Source organism: Oculina patagonica, unplaced genomic scaffold (assembly GCF_052425735.1).
Source record: "Oculina patagonica isolate OP01 unplaced genomic scaffold, crgOcupat unplaced10, whole genome shotgun sequence".
Lineage (NCBI taxonomy): Eukaryota > Metazoa > Cnidaria > Anthozoa > Scleractinia > Oculinidae > Oculina > Oculina patagonica.
The window spans coordinates 1-20,265 of record NW_027556973.1 but is presented as its reverse complement, the minus strand read 5'-3'; the positions used below and the strand labels follow the sequence as shown (position 1 = coordinate 20,265).

The 20,265-nt window shown below is 40.0% G+C and overlaps 2 protein-coding genes across 3 annotated transcripts; both read left to right on the top strand.

Moving 5' to 3' along the window:
• The first annotated feature begins 369 nt into the window (after positions 1–369).
• On the top strand, positions 370–11,756 carry LOC144639497 (uncharacterized). Its single transcript, XM_078498795.1, has 6 exons — positions 370–485; positions 8,034–8,163; positions 8,761–8,913; positions 9,395–9,505; positions 9,986–10,154; positions 10,595–11,756. The coding sequence occupies exons 2-6, from the start codon at positions 8,059–8,061 to the stop codon at positions 10,942–10,944; spliced, it is 888 nt and encodes a 295-aa protein (XP_078354921.1). The 5' UTR covers positions 370–485; positions 8,034–8,058; the 3' UTR covers positions 10,945–11,756.
• A 3,638-nt stretch (positions 11,757–15,394) lies between these two features.
• Positions 15,395–19,261, top strand: LOC144639495 (uncharacterized). 2 transcript variants are annotated; one of them, XM_078498791.1, is made up of 5 exons: positions 15,395–15,615; positions 15,738–15,890; positions 17,145–17,255; positions 17,714–17,882; positions 18,588–19,261. In XM_078498791.1, the coding sequence occupies exons 1-5, from the start codon at positions 15,514–15,516 to the stop codon at positions 18,932–18,934; spliced, it is 882 nt and encodes a 293-aa protein (XP_078354917.1). In that variant the 5' UTR covers positions 15,395–15,513; the 3' UTR covers positions 18,935–19,261. The 2 variants fall into 2 exon arrangements, with proteins under 2 accessions (XP_078354917.1, XP_078354918.1); XM_078498792.1 differs by having other exon boundaries at positions 15,408–15,619.
• The last annotated feature ends 1,004 nt before the right edge of the window (positions 19,262–20,265 follow it).

The following is a 20,265-nucleotide window of genomic DNA, read 5'->3' as shown; positions in this document are numbered from 1 at the left end:
GCCCAGAACACCCTAAATGAGACCAAAATCCGAAATTTCACCCCTAAGCGAGACGACGAGCACCCCGCCCCTTTCAGAGATAAATTAATTTCTTTCATTTAGTCAGCAAAATATCACATGATTTCATTCACCTAGTAAACAGGATAAAAGCTTTAGATTACTGGCGCGCATTCTGGAGTTCCGATACAATTATGGGAAATTACCAAAGTATTTTTTAGATCACACCGCTGTGAATAGTCAGCCGACATGAGGGCAGAATCTTCCTTCCCTACTGTGCTTTGAGAGGAAGAATTTTGGAAGGTAGACATAGTGTCGCAGGTGTAATGAATGTTTGTACCAGATTAATCAGTTGACTTGTTGAAAAAACAGGATGATATTAATTAGGCTGTTCTGATAACGTCGATATAAATATTCCCACAACATCGTGCTTTGACACAAGTGTTCTGTTTGCTGAGTGAACAAGTCTTTCAAGTCTCTTAGAGCAGGTAAGTGTCAGTTCCATTGTAGTCAGTTATATTTAGTGATTCTGCAGGTTCTGGAACTTTAATCGGCCATCGAGCTCCAAAAATTAAGTTTCCTTAGCTTTTCAGGTTAAAAGGGACACTGTCAGGAAGATTTTAATGCTTTTCGGATAAAAAGTACTAGAATTGGCGAATAGGTCTTCTTGCACTTAATGCACCTAGTGCATCAAGATGGAGATATAAAGCAAATTGTTGTTGAAGGAAGAAGGGAGCCATAATAATTTTTAGGTGTTTTTCCAGTCAGCCACAAAGACAAAACTTGAAAAAATCAGCCTTATATTTTCAAGTTGAAATCTTAATTTTCTAATTGCATCACAATAATATCACATCTTTATCGCTTTAGGAGACTTGCATGGTGATTTTTAACAAAATTGGACCACTATTCGTAGTTTCCATATGTCTTTTGACTCTTGAAGTTTTTTAAGTGAAACTGGAGACAGCGTCCCTTTAAGCTTTGTTTTTTAAGAGCTTGTGACTCAGAGATCCAGGCAGCGGCCGGAAGAAGGGGGTCGGCCGATCTCCACCATATTTATACGGTATGGAGGCCTTACCTAACTAGTAACCATGGTAACATTTTTTGATTGATTGACTTTATTGTTTTCGAGAACAGACCACCCCCCCAAAAATTGCCCCAGTGGCGTGACAAAAGTTGTGATTTTAGGTCAACTTTAGCAGCGTATATCTCTAGATTTATTCAAGCAACAGACTCCAATTTACATCAACATAACACTTGTCCTTTGGTTGTTGAAATGCATACTAGAACAAATCTTCTCTGTATATCATTCACGATCTGCATGCAAACTAAGAAGGCATGCTTCCCGACATTTTCAAAAGTCGCAAAACTAGGCATTTTAAAATTACAGTTTCTCCAGGGTCCGGGAAGATACAGATATAAACCTAACTGCAATTTACTCACCAAAGATAGGAAAACATTTTAGGCCAGTGTTGAAATTGGACCAGCGAATTTAAATTTTTTAACGGTTCACTGTTTCACCGCTTTGGCTCATTTCATTTTCAAGGCCAGTGCTATACAGTGTACGGCTCCCTTGCTGCTGTCGATCTGATTATCCGGATTTCGCCGTTTAAACGCCTCCGACAGGTGTAGAAAACAAAATGCTTTGGTTTCTTGTCATATTATCCTTGATTTGGCTGCAAAGTATTCGTTTTAAGCGAGAGCGAAGGGAATGTTATGCCAGAGATTGCGTGACAGAAATTGAACACGTAGCTTTCTGACAGTTCGGCCTTAAAACCAAAGAAACATTGTCGACATCTTCTCCTTGAATACGTGCTCCTTATTGAAAAACAGCTTTCTGACATCCCAAAGATGAGTCCCAAATCCAGTACACAACGGATAAAACAACATGGTCGAATCTTCCCTTCAGACGGCCGCACACGTTTGTTAAATCAGTCAGTAAAATGTTTGGACATTTCAACTAAGTTTCGCCCCTTTGAAGCTTGGTTTTAGTCCGTTAATACGTCGGAAAATTTCGATCCATGGAACAGATTTGTATAAAGAAGTGGATGAAATGTGCTTACCCATTGGCAAAGTTTTCACGGAAGCTTGGATTCACCACGAATTCATGCGGCTGAACTGGCCTGATACGGCAACAGTGATGCAGAGGCTAGCGAGATTGTCGGGTGGGAGGAAGGGGTGGGGGGGGGGGGGTGAGGGGGGGGGGGTGAGGGGACGGTGGACAACGAGATGTGTTTTGCAGGATTTTATGATTTATAGTTCATCTCAATTATTTTCCCTTCCGTTTTGATTCGCTCGCCATTCATCACTGTCAATTTGCAAACAAACCTTTCATTATGAAGCTTTATGAAGAACCCTATGATTTTTTTTGTACAAAGTCTCGGCACGATCGAGTTAGTGTCTTACACATCGATACCCAGCTTTCGAGCAAAGACTTTACTGCTACCCTAATTTTTTTATGAATTATATCAGTTCTACTAAGGACATGTTATCCTCAGAAAGAAAACAATTAAAAAATTAGTTTTTTGTAACAGTTACCGTCTATGTGAACTGATATGTTTCCTAATATTAAACCGACCTAATTCCTTGAAAGACGCTAAACCTCCACGAGGGAAAGGGAATAGGTTTCTTCGCCATAAAGTAATGCTTTGAGCTTTCGTGATATCAGTGCTAATTCAATTATTTCCAACTAGAAAAGTATGTATATTTCATCGTGGGAACAAGACGTTTTGTCTGGCTTCAAGGAAGGTAAAACAAACAAAGTGCAGGTATTAACAATTGAAAAAGATATTTTTCTTAGAAATATCTTCACTGAAAATGTTCACCTTAAAGTTTGTAGAATAATTGTGGCTTTCTGCTGTTCATTAACATAAAAGGCCGCTTTGAATTCCGACAATCCCCATGATGACATAAACTTATTCTTAGAAAACCAGTGCTTTTATTTTTGCGCCACGCAAGCAGTTGTTCAGTATTTACAAAAGAAATGCAATTATAAAAGTTAACGTTCGTCCCTAATACAGCACTTGAAAGTTCGAGATAAAAAATTCGATTATATCCCATTGCAGGTCAACTAACCAAGCACGCAAACAGTTTTTGTTTGAAATTCTTCAGCGGAATGTTTTACACTGCGAATTTCGCCGCTCTGTTTCATTAATTTGATTAATATGTTACCCACGTAACGAGAAACAAAAACAAAAGTCAATTTCGCTTTAGGGAAGATAGAGAAGTAATGAAATGGCTTGCTCTATTTCCATTTTGGTTGACTCGTCTCACTCCAGATGCGGATGATGTGTTTCGGAAGTGGACCTCATCTTAAATAGAGCTGGCCTGTTTGCGTTGAGCGACCAAGAGATAGAACAAATGACAATATGTCCACGGCATAGGAAACTTTTGACAGTATTAAAACTGGCCAGGGGGTAAAGCCGTCACGTGTCGCTATCCCCTGCACCAAAAGAGACGCTCAAGAACAATATGCACTGGAAAACCTCGGCGCATAACGAAGCAACTGTCTGAAGAAATGTACTGGATGTACGATGCCGTAATACCGATTGGAGAAGGTTAGTAAAAAACACCCCTCCTTAAATTTTGAGACTAAACAAAAGTGTTTTTTTAGTTTTGTTTTTGAGGAAGTCAATTGAGAGCATTTTTTGCAGGGTAACCACTTTACTGCTATCAATATGGCTTTGTTAAAATAATAAAAAGGATTTAAATTGCTTTGCTCACTTATGGGATCATTAATTTCAAAAGGTAATCCGAGAAAGCTGCAAACTTAACTCTGGATACGGAGGGATTGGTCGACAGCGAATTGTTGCTATTTTTCCTGCCTGGGTTTATATGTTGCGCGAGTAGAAAGTAATGTAGCGGGAAAATGTATACCCTGGGAACTCGCTTTTCTCATTACCTTTGTTTTAAACCTGGACAAATTACCCCCTAGTCCAGTCCCTGAACTCTCTCTTTCGCGCGCCCTTTATAGGAGTTGAACCAGGGCGCGCAAAGAGAATCCAGGCAATCTCGTCCCAAGAGCCTGCGCTCCCCTAGACCAGCGGTCAAGAAACTTAACGGCTCTGGACGAATCCAAACCGGAACCAAGAAATCCTGGTTTCGGTTTGATTGTGCGCATGCGCCGGAGATTGTGGTGAAACGAACAAGTTTTTCAACAGTCAATCAGATTCAGACGCCTTTGGGGCGGGTTTTCAGAATACCCCATAGGCCCCGATCCCTGGCGCAAACCAGAAGGATCGCGGCCTCTGGGGACGAGATTGGAGTCCAGGATAACTTGCGTATGCGTATGAGTGTGGCGTTTTTGGGAGGCGAGCCGTAAGTTTAAAATGCTCGCTCAAATGACGAATTCAACTACGCGACCAAGCGCGCGAATAAATGCAAGAAAAAAATGTGCACAATTGCACCCAAAACCAATTCAACAAACGGCTACAAAATACTAGGAATAGTTGACGGATAGTGAAGTGTGTTTTGGCCGTTAGCTTTTAGTAGACACTGACTGGAAAGCTAGGCTTTTTTAAAGTTATTCCGGTGATTCCGCTTTAGTACACGATCGCGTAGTTGTACTCGTCATCTGTGCGCGCGCGTTTTCACAAGTGCTGCCAAATACGGTTTTATCCCGATTTCGGGGAAAAAACTGGCGCATGCGCATGCAAGTTATCCTGGACTCTCTCTTCTCGCACCTGGATTCAACCCCTGGGTTCAACCCCTGAGTTCAACCCCTGAGTTTACCCCCTATAAAGCGCGCGCGAAAGAGAGAGTTCAGGGACTGGACTAATTATTCCCGGGCATAGGATCTGAGGGAAAGGGCGTGACATTAACAAAGGCACGATGAAAAGTGCTGTATTGTATTTATACTTTTTTGTTTGGTTATTTTTTTCAGCTATATGTAAGACCTGCAGGCTCAAACACGCAGATCACAGAAAGCGTGCAATGGAGAATGTTAGTATCTTTTAATTTAATTCATAAAAAAAAGAAATTAAGAAAAGAAAGAAGTTTTCATGGAAATTGAACAAATGGACAAATGACTCCAAATGGCTGAAAAGAGAACAGAAATGCAATATAGAATTGATACTTTGTCATATAGCATATCGCCTGTTCGATTTCCATAGTGTCGACAAAGAAATACTACTTACCCTGTTTTTTTTCACATAGTCCGTCGTCGCGTGAAGCGCCATAAAAGGCCATAAAGGGAAGAGTAAAAATATCTTTTCACTGGTATTTCCAAGACAATAATTAGCCGTCGACATATCAGGATACATGTGATGTGCATACCACCATGTCTACCAAACCACTTTATTATGTGGAACATATATTCGTTATTGTTGCTACTATGGTTTTTATTTGTCATGCAATATGTTTTAACTATTAACCCTAACTAATTAACCCTAGTTTTATTTACTGTCTTTGCAAAATAAAGTTTGTGTAAAAATTAATTATCCCGCTGAAACCTGCAGTTCTAGCAAGCCAAGTAGAAAAGAAATACTCATTAATAATATTGCACACTGAAACGTGGTGAATCACACTGATCGAAAACGTCATTGGTTGCAACTTACACTAACGAAATTGTTTCTAACGAGAAAAAAGAACTAAAGTTCGAATGTATTAAATAATTGTTTGTTTTGGAATGAAAGCAATCCAACTCATTCAATTCCGTGATCGCTCGTTCCACGGATTTCAGGGGTATTCCGGTAGTCCATGCCCGTCAATTTCTTAAATCCATGCCAGGTTACTAAGCGCTATGATTTATCAGGTTTTCATCTGAATGACAAAATCCACAGGGCACAGAGGAGTCAAGTTTGTCCGCAATTTAAAATCTCTACCGTGCAAAACGACCTTCAAAAGCTGTGTGAGCCGTACGTGATACAACGCCGTCATGCGATACTTGTTTACAGATTGTCTGGTCTGGTGATATCGTATTCATACCCTCATGCGACATCCGCAGACATCAATGTTTGTGGGCGTTACCAGAGAGACCAGCAGTAAGAAAAAGAGCAAGGGACGAAAGAGATTTGAGGCGAAATTCCGATCCCTCGTTACTCGCTAAAAATCAAACGAAACGATCTCATTTTTAACATATGGTTTAAGACTAGGATTGTCTCCCCATACGCTGTAAGAAAATCTTCAAACAAGTCGTTTAAGCTGTATTTCGGGGGACGAGTTTTAGGCAGTTAAAAATTCGTTTTCGTACAATGTGGACCGGAGGATACTGGTGGCGGAAATGCGTCACGAGACATGTGATGTTGCAATACCGTAATGTGTTTCACAAGTAACTTACCACTTTGAAGAGAAAACATTGTTTTCCACATTCAATTTCTTCGGATTTCGTTGTTCCTCGTTTGGTAAATTTCGCTTTTCTCGGAGAGCACTATTCATATTTTGAATCTTACCGCCGGTCGAAAGATCAGTTGTTGTTTTGAATTTCGGATTAGTAACGGTTGATTTCAGCTGTCACAGCATGGATCTACACACGACTTCCGTTTCCGCCACCAGTATGCTTCGGGTGACATCGAGCCGATCACGTGGTATAATGTTTCGTCCCTTGTCTCTTTTTCTTCTCGGCACTTCGTGCCTCGTCGGAAAGCTTCGCTTTCCGAAAAAATTCGTCGCCCTTCGGGCGACGATTTTTTCGCCCCAGGCGACCATTGTCAGAATACGATATCACCAGACGATCTGCAAACAAGTATCGCATGACGGCGTTGTATCACGTACGGCTCACACGATCGCTTTGAAAAGCTTTTGAAGGTCGTTTTGCACGGTAGAGATTTTGAATTGCGGACAAACTTGACTCCTCTGTGCCCTGTGCAAAATCTTGCCAATACGTAGCTGAAAGCAAATAATATCCGCCTCCGCAACTTGTATCCATGGCCTTGTCTGACGAATAAACCGATCGCAACTAAGCTTCAAGATGGCATATATCAGCGGGATATCGGAACGTTTTACAAACCTACAGACATCAGCGATGTTTCCACGAGTCTGTTGTCTACTTGTGATCACTTGTGGCGAGCTTTATTAAGACCAGTTCAATCCACATTGGGATAGTTAAAAGCCTTTCTGGACCAGGATCAAGTATTGAAGGAAAAAGCTATCAGTCTGTTAATCAACGTGGAAAAGTTTGCTTTGGTTCGATGGCCTCCCTGAAAACTGCGTATTCCACTCCTGTCACGCAATCTCTGGCATAATGTTTCCTTGGCGCTCGCTTGAAACGAGGAACATTTACAGCGAAACCATAAATAATATGACAAGAAGCCACAGCGTTAAGGTTTTTACACCTGTCGGAGGCGCTTAAACGGCGAAATCCGGGGAATGAGATCGACAGCTTCAAAGGGAGCCGTAGTGGCCTTGGAAAATGACATCAGCCGAAGCGGTAAAACAGTGAACCGTTAAAAAAAAATTAAATTCGCTGGTCCAATTTCAACACTGGCCTAAAATGTTTTCCTATCTTCGGTGAGTAAATTGCAGTTAGGTTTATATCTGTATCTTCCCGGACCCTGGAGAAACTGTAATTTTAAAATGCCTAGTTTTGCGATTTTTGAAAATGTTGCGAAGTATGGCTTCTAAGTTTGCATGCAGATCGTGAACGATGTACAGAAAACATTTAATTTAGTATGCATTTAAACTACCAAAGGACAAGTGTTACGCTGACGTGAAATTGAATCTGTTGCTTAAATATATCCAGAGATACACGCTGCTGAAGTTGACCTAAAATCACAACTTTTGTCACGCCATTTGGGCAATTTTTGGGGGGGTGGTCTGTTCTTGTAAACAATAAAGCCAATCAATCAAAAATTGTTACCATGGTTACGAGTTGCGTAAGACCTCTATGCAACATAAATATGGTGGAGATCGGCCGACCCCCTTCTTCCGACATTTTTTAATATTGCCTGGGTTTCTGAGACAGACATTCTTAAAGCATTTTTAGCTACATTTCTTAAAGGTACTCTGACGAAGAACTTACTGCTGTTCCAGATGAACTAATCATGTTTTTTTTAGTTTGATTGACTACGTTCGCATTTCTGTTGTGTCTTGTTTTTAAATAGACAGACTAAATCTTCCCACTCCCAAATGGCGTACGTTTTTCTCGTCATCTTTGTCTTGCTAAGTTTTACATCTGGTAACCGGGCCAGTCATAAAAGCGACGAGCCAAGGAAAGATTCTTCATCTAAAGAGGTGTGTATCTAGGCCTTGTATCTGGGTCATGGTTAGACTTGCCACAAGTTAACCTTATGAGTGGGCCTGGGACTTTGTCATGGCTGAGTGAAGTTTATTTTACTGATTTAGTTTTGCCAACAAAATACTCGCTATGATCCTAATGTTTGCATAGGGATTACTTCTATGGATCTAAATAACAAAACCATAGCTGCATTAAAACCAAATTTGTCTTCCGGGGGTTAAAATTTAAAGTTACAAGCAAACAAGATTAACTTTGAAAACTGTTCAGCCCAACTGAGAATATTTCAAAAACTCACACCGCAATCCGTTTCAATCTTCGTCACTTATGGCCATCCGTACCTTCTTTTGTATTTGGTCTGTTTTTTAAATGTCCCTTCCCTGTTTCAACAGGGTTATTTTTATATTTTACTGAACTTGTTGGTCATTTTCCCTTGCCTAAAATTTGGCTAAAATTCGCGACACAGTCCCTTTAAGCGAAAGAAGCGATTTCTTTACTGAAACATGGGATGGATAAATTGCCAAGAAATTTAGAACGTTCTTGTAAAAACATTGCAGAACCCGAGCGGATTTGAAAATAAATTGTCTTTCTTATAGAACAATGTCGTGGATTTCACTGTCCACATCCGCGAGGCCGGGCGAGAATACAACGAGAAGATTGAGGTTGATCCAGACAAGCAAACAGAATTGTTTCAAGTTCCCGCGCATCCTGGAGTTGACCGCAGTGATACCTTACATGATTTCAAACAAGTAAGTCATTTAAATAATTCGACTTTCTCTCTTATCTCCATCTTTTTTCAGGGTGGTCTTTTCATTCGACGGATTTTTCTGCGAAGGAATCGTTAGAAAGTTAGGTCATTCATTTATTTGTTCGTTCGTTCTTTCGTTTGTTCTTTCATTCAGTTATCAGTCAATCATTTAGTCATTTAGTCATTCAGCCAGCCAGCCAGTCAGCCAGTCAGCCAGTCAGCCAGTCAGCCAGTCAGTCAGCCAGCCAGCTAGCCAGTCAGTCAGTCATTCAGTCAGTCAGTCAGTCGGTCAGTCAGTCAGTCAGCCAGTCAGCCAGTCAGTCAGTCAGTCAGTCAGCCAGTCAGCCAGTCAGCCAGTCAGCCAGTCAGCCAGTCAGCCAGTCAGACAGCCAGCCAGTCAGTCAGTCAGCCAGTCAGTCAGTCAGTCAGCCAGGGGTAATTCGCCGCTCTTATACGCAATTTGTTTACACCTATTACCACAGAATTTGACCATGCTGCGATTCCCAGACAGTAAAATGTGCTACATTTTCCCTCTGATGAACGAACAATCGACACCTGAGAAACTGATGAGAGATCTTAAGAAGGCTAAACAGGTGAGAACACAAAATCTATTTCATTATGGTGCTGCAAAAAAAAAAACTTAAAAGGTTCTTCCTTTCTCATTTAGCTACCCCTGGCAAGAATCTGGCATTCTGAGAAAACTCGGTTTGGCAATCCGACGGAGGATTTCTAACAAGTCAAACAAACTCATACTCCCTTTCCTTTGTTCTGCAGATCTTGGCAAAGGCTATTTCTACATTTGTAAGCGTTAACCACAGCTTCCCCCGTTCCCCCGGGGAGTGGGTTAGTCTCTGGGTGGGAGTGTGTGGCGCGAGAAAACGCGACACGCGAGCGCGAAAACAAAAATGAGACTTAAAGCAAAGCCATTCTCCAAGCCATTCTCGTTCTCGCGCGTCGCGATTCCACGCGTGAACTGATTTTCTCGCGCGGTCACCAGTTTCCCGCGCGACTGACGCTGAGAAAACTGTTCGTAGTCTTTGTAAGCTCATACCAATTTATTTTACGCTCATCAGATGGTTATTAGAGAGACCAGGCGGGTTGATACTGCGTGGATTATTGACGGTGCAGTGACTGATCGTTCTGTACTCAGTGATGAATTAGCAGATTTTTGTGCACAGTATCCGATATACCACGTGAGAGAGGCGCAGGAGACTCTGAAAGTGACAGGGATTCATATAGAAGGTGAGGCGATAGAGCTTACAATCTTCACTTTTTTAACATCCCTACTCTAACCTGGAATCTTCACACCGGTTCGGAAAAGTAGTCTTTGATAAGATCAAAGGGAAAAGCCGCCTTTATAAATTCATGTTATAAATTAGCGACAATCCGAACTAGCGATAAAATTAAAAGGGTTGTTAGTAAATTCCCAAAGGAAAGAACCTCTTCGAAGTATACGTAGCTAGCGTTCTCAAAAAAAATTCGACTCTGGATGACGATAATTTCACGTTTTCGCTACCCGAATGGCGGTATAACGACCCGGACCCCTAAAGATGCGATCCTCCAAAAGTAACGTAAGGTTTCAGTGCTAAATCCGAAAGTTACGAAGGTAGTCATTTTCTGAGCGTCGTACACGGTATTTTCTTATTGTAGATTATGCTTGACCTATTTTGGTTGTTTTGCAGAGAGAGCAAACCGAGTGCGGAGGCAGACTGGGAATGGTCTAAACGGTACAGCACTGTGCCAAGGGGGAATGGACCTCGATGCAGCCTACCAAATATGTCCCGAGCCCACATTGGACTGCGAGACAAATATGAGCTGTTCCAAGTCCCCTAAATGTGAAACCCGGCACGGGCGCCAGCGTATACCATTCAGTTTATATCGTCAGTCAGGTTGTTTAAATGAGCACTTCACTAGACTGATCACGGTGTGCTGCAAATATATTTGCAACAACATTGCAAACAACCCTTCCAACTCCAACAACAGAACAGCAGAGGTCTCGGAATGGGCTCGAAGGATGATATTAGGTCTTTAAAGGTGGGAAAAGAGTTCTCTTTAGCCGTGATTTGACGTATTCTGTTTTGACGTAATAAAAACACTTGAAATGATAAGGTTTTTTTCTTGTTTTTCTTCCTCGCAAGTATGATCTTGCTATATACCTTATTACATGAAATTTTCGCCACACTCAGTAATTTCGCGAATTTCGCGATTCTAAAAAAAATCGCGAAATTAAGTGACGCGAACAATAAGTGTCGCGAACATAACATGACGCGAATATTAAGTGACTCGCATATGTCAGTAATCAATGTAAATGGATGTTGTCGTCAATTGACTCACTTGTAGACATTTGAGAACTGCTCTGTTGTTGCTATTACCGAGATTAAGTCCCCCCCCCTGCGTTTTTGTTAATTTTGACGTTATTGTTCCTTTGATGAAGTCGTTTTATATAATTCAAAGGCATGTCAAAATATATTGCCAAGAAAATGTAAATTGTGTCTCACTCAAAAACGCGAAATTAGATTGATCAAAGTACAAAATTTTCGCAAAATCGCGAAATTTAAGTGTACGTGTCGCGAAAATTTCATGTAATAAGGTAGCCATACGCCGTGATTAAATAATTATGCATAAAACAAACATTTAGTTTTCAATAAGCATGGAATTGTGATTTCGTGGCTGTCTCTGTCTTGAAAGATCATGAACTTATAAGTGTTTTATTTTGCATGAATATCCTTAAGAATTATCTTTATCAGAACTGTAACTCGTTTATAAGTGGGATTTTTATATCAAAGTTATATATGTACGTTTTCCTTATTTTCACTGAATAAAGAATGTTTAGCAAAACTTGAACACGGCTGCTGTAGTTTGATTGTTATGAAAATCACTTGGGCTGCGTGATCAACTACAAATTTCTCCTCACAATATCGCTTCAATGTCAAGTATGCACGAAGTGAGAAGATAGGAACCCATCACCAAAGGGATAGAGAAATAATAATATAATAATATTTTTAAAAAAATATACTATAAACTTTATTCAGTACTCATAAAAATGACCTATGTACAATAAAAGAATTAAAAAATTATTATTATTACTATTAACAGGATTAACATTAACCCATCAGTACTTGAGAGTACTGTTATCTTAGGGGTCCTGTAAGAATTAAAAATTTAAAAAGGTAAAAATACCAAGTTTAAAAATGTTAAAACTACAATGGTCAAAAACATATAAAAGCTTATGAATAAAAATTACAAATAAAAATGGTCTTTAACTAATCATTATCTATAACGCAAAACTATTTACAATAAACGGTTCTATGATACAGTTGTTAAAATGAAAAGCAAAATATGTTATATAGAAAATGAATAAAAGCTGAGAAGCGCTTAAAATTGGAATGAGCGATTAAAAATGCAAAGGAAACATAATGGTTACATTGTGCGTTTGATGAAAAAAATAATAAAAACAACAATAATAATAAAGATAATGATGATGATGATGATGCATTTTATAGTGTTTTTCCTTTGCGTTCAAAAGCGCTAAAAATCTAAAAAATATCTAAGAAATTAATTAACCCTTAAACTACCAACAACGCATATTTGCGTAGAAAATACCAGCAGTGATTACAAAATCTGCAGCCTTCGCATATCTGGGCACATGATAGTGATGATCGCTTGTTCTGGTAAAGTGATTATTTTCATAGTTTTTAAAGCCAACTAACTGACTACAGCTCTAGATTTCCGTTGTATATGGCTGTTTTTCTGCAGCAAATCCGAAAATGCCCGTTTTTTACTCCATAGGACAACAACAAAAAACATACATCTTTGCCTCCAATTTTGTTTAATGAAAAAGTATTTCTGAATCCAAAAGTGTACATTTGCAGCAAACTTCAAGCCTATTTCTTTCTGTTCACCAAGAAAAATTCTCATCAATCTTTCAGCAGACTGAGCAATTACCATTCGATTAGAGCAATGCTTGCAAACCTGCAATTTCCTTATTGGTGACCGAAAGGAATGCCTGGGTAAAACTGTCTTGTCGGCGAAATGCAAGTCCACCTACCTCTATTTCATAGATTTTTTATAAGTGTCGAGCCACCCAATCCTACCGGCAAAATACTGCACCGACTGCATTCTTTGGAAGTCAAAAGTTGTCCAAATTGCCTTGGCAGGTCTCGGAATCCATCCACAGAACGGCCAGAGAGACAATTTCATTCATGAACCTCCATGTTCCGATACAAATGTTTTTGGCGTTCCAATCATCGTCAAATCATCTCTCACCTCTGGTTTCTTTCAGAAGTTTGCCTCTACCCACCATTCTAGCTTAATGATGCCAGCCTGGGGGCTTCTGCAGTGGAAAATGACTCGGAAAAACACTTATAAACGAAAATTTTGCCAGATTCGAGCCCGTGTGCTTGCTTATCAAAGAAGCAACGGCTGAATACTGACGTCACAATAAAAGTTTGAGCCATCAGTGTTTTGAAACAGCACATATTAATTACTTAAGCTTCTTATATGCAAACACGAAATTCAAAAGATTGCCTAAGCCCAGAAAACTGCTGAAAAAATCCCAGAAGCGTGGTAATTTAAGGGTTAAAGAACTATATCCTTGAATAACCTTGATCAGAGGCAAAAGTATTAGATTTTAATTACTTTTTAAGTATCAAAGTATCATATGTTTTCACTTGCCTTATAAACAAGATGAACGCTTCAGATTGCATTTTTTAGAGCTCGCACTGTAGTGACCTTTTCTGCTAATCAAGTAGAGCACGTACAATTACGCCTGCACGTGAGCAGAACCTCAAGCGATTTAAAATATTCGATTACCGTATAAATCCCCCGGTTATACACCCATCTACCTAGAAGGCTCGCTCCAAATTCCTTGCGGCTCCGCGGTTCCCTCTCTTTGCCGTTCGCCGGCCCGTCTCAAAGCAAGCACTAGCACTCGAATCCCGCCAGCTACGCAGGCTACCTAGAGACAAAAACATAATCCGATTTTAGCCCCTATATAGTTGTCCTTGTTTCCTTAATACAGTCGAAGCTCTCGTAAGCGGACACCCTCGGGACGCAAAAAACTTGTCCGTAACTGGAGCTGGCCAAGAATGGTTCTCGTAAGCGGCCACTAGAGGTGTAGGGGAAAGATGGCCGCTTACGGGAGTCTACACAGCTAACAATAACCAGACGGACGTGGATGACGACAAACAAACACTGAAATATTGTACTGTAATTACTATAAAATCATTGTGACAAACGGCAATGTGATGTTGATTGATAAAAAACAAGATACAGAGGTTGCTAAAAGGATTTTCTTTAGGGTGTCCGCTTACGGGAGCTTAAAACCAAGTTAAAAGTGTCCGCGGCCGCTTACGGGAATGTCCGCTTACGAGAATGTAAAAATACAGAGTTTGTATGGGAGTTAAAACGGGGTTTCAAACAAGGTGGCCGTAAGTAGAGCTGTCTGCTTACGGGAGTGTCCGTTAAGAGAGCAGCTTCGACTGTACTAAGCTTTCTGACAGAACACTGTACTTTTTCAAACAGAAAATTTGAAACGATTGCAGAATAATAAGGTTTTTATTATCTTATTATTATCTATCTTTTAGCAAAAAGTCGTTCCGAGAAAACTCTTAGCTGCCATTTTGTTGCGTTTCGGATAGGTTCGTGTTGTTAAGTTTTGATTTTGCTCCAAATGAATTCGATTTATTATGACGTTTTAAAACTCAATTAACAACCAGTCTAATGAAAACCTTATTTCGATCAACACTACTGTAACTCATTTTGAAACGTTTTCTTTTTATTCCGCTTATACTGAAGCTTCCCTCGGATATAAGCCCCCACCCCATTTTCAAGCCCAAAATATATTTTCAATAAAAATTACACTTCATTTTCGGTAAATTTTCTCGCACTCCATTTCTCTGTCAATATTTACTCGATTTCTATAGATTTTCTTTTAATTAAAGGTGATCATGTGAAACTCCTTTTTAAGCGATAAAACATTTTGGACCCATTTTGGCCTTCAAAGGTATACGGTAAGGTAAACGATAAAGTCTGTGTCCGAGTCAAGTGGCCCATACAGCCGGAGCTTATCCCGGTTTCTGTAGCATTCAGCGACTAAGAGTATTGCTACTCCCCCCCCGGGATGGGATGCTAGTCCATCGCAGGGCTACCCCCAGCAGTAAATTCACCAGTACCCATTTATACACCTGGGTGGAGAGAGGCACTATGAGAGTAAAGTGTGTTGCCCAAGAACACTACGCAGCGCCCGGCCAGGGCTTGAACCCGGGCCGTTCGACTCGGAGTCGAGCGTGCTAACCATTAGGCCACCTACGCGGTAACCTAAGAAAGGCTGGTCTCAAGGGTTCAGGTGCAATGTATCTCTGTGCAATGAGAACAGAAAGGCTTACTAAGTTTGTGGTTTACCAGGCTATGATTGACCAATCAACTTGTTAATAATGGAATGTTAAGAGATGTGTTTGTTTCTAATCATGTGATGACCTCGTTGTAAATACACCCATATCGCGCCTCGCTTGTTCGGTGAACTAGTCTTCCGATTTTCTCTAAGAGCCGGTAACGGTTCATTTGTATTGTTTTTAAACAGCCTTGTCTTTTCCACTCACAAATGGCGTACGTTCTCCTTGTCATGTTTGTCTTGCTAAGTTCTACATTGGGAAGTAACCATGTTCATAAAAGCGACGAGCCAAGGAAAGATTCTTCAAAAGAGGTATGTAACTCGATTTTCTTTACGTAAACATGGGCTGGGCAAATCGCCTTAAAATCTAGAACGTTCCTGTAAAAAACAACATAGTACCCGAGCGGATTTGAGACTGAATTTCCTTTTTATAGGACAAGGTCGTGGATTTTACTGTCCACATCAGCGAGGCTGGGCAAGAATACAACGAGAAGATTGAGGTTGACCCAGACAAGCAAACAGAATTGTTTGAAGTTCCCGCTCATCCTGGAGTGGACCGAAGTGATACCTTACATGATTTCAAACATGTGAGTTTTATAATTTAATTTCAGTTCCCTCTTATTTACGATCATTTTACTCGAAATTTCATGTGAAGGAAAAGTTGCGTTTGTCAAGGAACTCGATGGGAACGGCAAGTCAAGTATGAATGACGATTGCGCTGGCTCGTTTTCAAGTCACTTGAAAGCTTCTCTGTTTCATCCGATAGCACGTTGAAAAAAGGTTTTGTTCGTTTGATATAGATGCAATGTTTTCCTGAGCTTTATAAAGCTATTTTTCAGGTAGTTTATGATTCCAAATCCTGATAAAGTTTTGTTTATTTCACTGTAGAAAAGACTTTTCTTTATGCTTTGTTTTCATTTGGCAGGATGAGATGTGCATGACGTCTTATTAAATAAATAAGTATAAACATAATTTCGTGATCGATTTGCTCCTCAAGGGGGAATTATACCCGAAGATCATTTTTTCATCACAGCTTAACACACAGGGAGCAGAGGAGCCAAATTCGACCTTTCTACATGATTAAAATGTTATCCGATCTTTTTGTTTACGCTACGGTTAAAAGTCAGCTGGAATCCTGTTGCGCTTGGCGAAGCCGCAGGCTAAATGACCGTGGGCGCCACTAGATCGTTACACAGTCAGAAAAGAGACTCTTTAAGGGGAACCCATCTTGAAAAAATTGGTAAGTTTTTTTCAAGTGTGTCGATCATAATCCGTTTAAATCTTCGTCAGTTGAAACCATCCTTGTTTACTTTTGCGTTTTTATTACTCCTTTGTTGTTTTTCTATGCTATAAAACTATTATTTTGAGGTTTTCTTCAATTTGAAAGTAGCTCCTTTAACTAATTAATTAATTGATTCTCCTTTTAAAAGAAGTAAAGTTCTTTTATCTTTTTAACGTCATCAAGATAAACCTTTTACCTTAGATATTAGAGCAGTTTTCAATTGAGTGTCGTAAACCCAAAACCAAAGTAATTACTCTGGCCAATCACAAAGGACACAGACAATCCAGTGAACCAATCAAAATTCGAAGCAAATACATGTAGCTGGCAGAAAGCGCGGGAAAACGTGCGCAAGCGAGTCACGATTGATTTTGGTTTTACTTCTGATTGGCTGAGAAAGTGGCGCGAGATTTTTAAGCCAACCACTAAGCGTAGTAATGCAAAACCAACGCAAACGCAATTTACTTTCGACACTCAAGCGAAAACCGCTCTATGTATGGACTAATTTTACTGTCAGGAATTGCCGCTTTTTAAAGAAATTTATTTATACTAACTACCACAGAATTTGACCATGGTGCGGTTCCCAGACAGCAGGATTTGCTATATCTTCCCTTTAATAAACGAGCAAGCGACACCTGAGAAACTGATGAGAGATCTTAAGAAGGCAAAGCAGGTGAGGACACGAAATATATTTCATTATTAAAAACTGGCAATGGTATATTGCAATTCTTGCGTTTTGATTGGTTAACAGGCAATGGTACACGGGCTCATATACCATTGACCACAAATATAGTTGCCAAAACACGTCAACAAAAATAATTTGGGAGCTTAAATTTGCAATTCTTTAGGCGTTTTTAACAAAACAATTATTCCACTCGCTCTTGTTGGATATGAGATCGTTTTAGCCAACTCGACGCTACACGGAGATCGTTATAGCTACTATCTCATATCCAACGCGCGCTCGTGGAATAATTGTTAATTGTGGTTCTGTTAAAACTCGAAATGTCCCTCCTTTCTCGAGCACGCGAACGCGCGCGCATGAATTGATTTTCTCTCGCGTACGCCTGCACGCCCATTTAACTAAACCTGAGAGAAATGTAAGTTTTCACTAATCTATTTTACGCTCATTAGATGGTCTTTACAGAGACAAGACGGGTGGATACTGCGTGGATTATTGACGGTAAAGTGACTGATCGTTCTGTACTCAGTGATGAATTAGCAGATTTTTGTGCACAGTATCCAATATACCACGTGAGAGAGGCGCAGGAGAGTCTGAAAGTGACAGAGATTCAAACAAAAGGTGAGGCGATAGAACTTACAACGTTTAATTCATTCATCGCTTTATGAATTGAATCTTGACTTGGTAGGCGGAGCAAACAGTACTTAGTTTTTCTCTATTGTTCCAATTACACAGGAGCAGAATTCGAAAAAAAGATGCCCCGATGACTTTTTCCGGCCATTTTGAGACAAAAACCTATTGCATGCTTAATTCATGATAACACCCGTTTTATAACTTCAGTGCACTAGCATGGTAAATTTTTAGAAGTCTTGACCATCTTATTTTTAGATTTTCATCTTTTGACCTTTAACTTCTCGACCACTTTGTTTATCAAAAGGTCTATCTGTATTATCACTGGCATTCTTTGACTTCTTTATTTAAACCCCGCGAATAGCACAGTCGCTCTTTTTCTTATTTACAAAAAATGCCCCTTTTACACGACCAGGCGTTGTTGGTCCGTTGCAAATAGCGTTCGGATTAACCAGGCTCCACTGTACCAACCTCGTTTCCAAGACTTTTACGTTGGTAATTTTGAACGCCAGTTCCAAATTACCTAGGGAAAAGTCCTGGGAACGAGGTTGCCACTGTACTTCAAAATTATCATACCTTACCAATATGTTGTTATTAATTTAAAAGGAGAAGGATACATAAAATTGTTTGGTAGAAGTTTGCATGACCTACTTTGTTTGTTTCGTTTTTGTTTTGTTTGTTTGTTTTGTTTTACAGAGAGAGCCAATCGAGTGCGGAGGCAGATTGGGAGTGGTCTAAACGGTAAAGCACTGTGCCTTGGAGGCATGGACCTTAATTTAGCCTACCAGATATGTCCCGAGCCTAAATTGAAGTGCGCGACAACTCGGAGCTGTACCCACACCACAAAATGTAAAACCCGGCGTCGGCGTTGGATTGGTGGTGGATGGTCTCGTTCTCATAGACAATCGACTCAATCAAGTTCGAGTCGATCGGACTGTTGGACTGAGCATGTCTATCGGATGGTCACAGTGTGTTGCCAATACATTTGCAACAACATTGGAAACTGTAACAACGGAACAGCAGAGATTTTTGAAAGACTGTGATCCAAGGATAGTTTTGGATCACCACCTCGTTCTTGAGGGGTGCTGAAGGGAGTTTTCGCCAACCTCGTTCCCAGGGTCTCTCTCTCCCTGCCCCCCTCGCTCTGGGGTAAGGAAGAGAGAGACCCTTGGGAACGAGGTTGAGTTTTAGCGAGTCGTGATTTGACGTTTAGTATTTTGTTTTTGACGTAATGTTTTTTTTTCTTTTTTTTCTCACGAGATGTGATCTGTTATAATGCCATGAGCCGTGATTTAACAGAAACAAACATTGCTTTTTCAGTTGGCATTGAGTTGTGATTTTGTGATCGTCACTCGTAATCGCGTGAAAATTCATGACGTTCATGAAGTAAATAAAACACAAAGTAATATATTACAAAATAACTGTTTTATTTTGGATGAATATCCTTAAGTATCATCTAGATCAGAATTGTAACACGTTTGTAAGTGTTATTTTTTTATGAAAGTTATATATGTGAGTTTTCCTCATTTTAAATAAAGAACGTTTAAGCGAAACCTAACCACTGTTGTTGTAGTTTGATTGGTTAATTACAGAGAAAAGTACTTGGGCCGCGTGATCAACATAAAATTTCTCCTCACAATATTGCTGCAATGGCGAGTATGCAGGGAATAAGAAGAAAGAAATCGGTCAGCAAGGATAATTCATTGACTTCGTAGACAAACGTGGGTTCTCTTAACCAGTACACTGCAGATGGGGGAGGGGGAGAGGGGCTAATAATAAGCTAGAATGAACAGAAGAGAGCAAGTTAAAGGAGACCAAAAATATGCTGAAGTGTGCTGGGAATGACCGAAACCTTTCTTTTACCGTATCGATTCAATTTAGTGCCCTCGTTCCAGTAAGCGCTTCCTCACTTAATTAAACTCTCCCTAGTTTAAGACTTTTTTGCGATAAGCGCTACCAATCGCCCTTTTTGCAATAAACGCCCCCTATTCCAAAAGGTATGTTTTAGTTTTAGAACGATTTGTTTTGTTAGTTTAAATTTAATTCAAACCCGTTAGAGCAGATTTAACTAAATTGAATTTCAACGGTTATCACAATCGTTAAGCACTTTAATGTTCGTTTGCCGGAAGCGAAGCTAAAACTGCCGGACCTAAAACTGAAAAGGAAGTTGGGCGTTCCGGAAATGTATCATTACAGGAAGTGATTCCGGATGGGAGATATTTCGTAGTTGAAATACACATTCTAAGAGTACGACATAAATCAATATAGTGGTGTATATTTGATAAATCTACCACGGATGAGTTAACATTCGAAAAACATTTAAAATTGTAAACTGTTTAGAACTGAATTAAGAAAGATAATTCTGTGGGAAAAT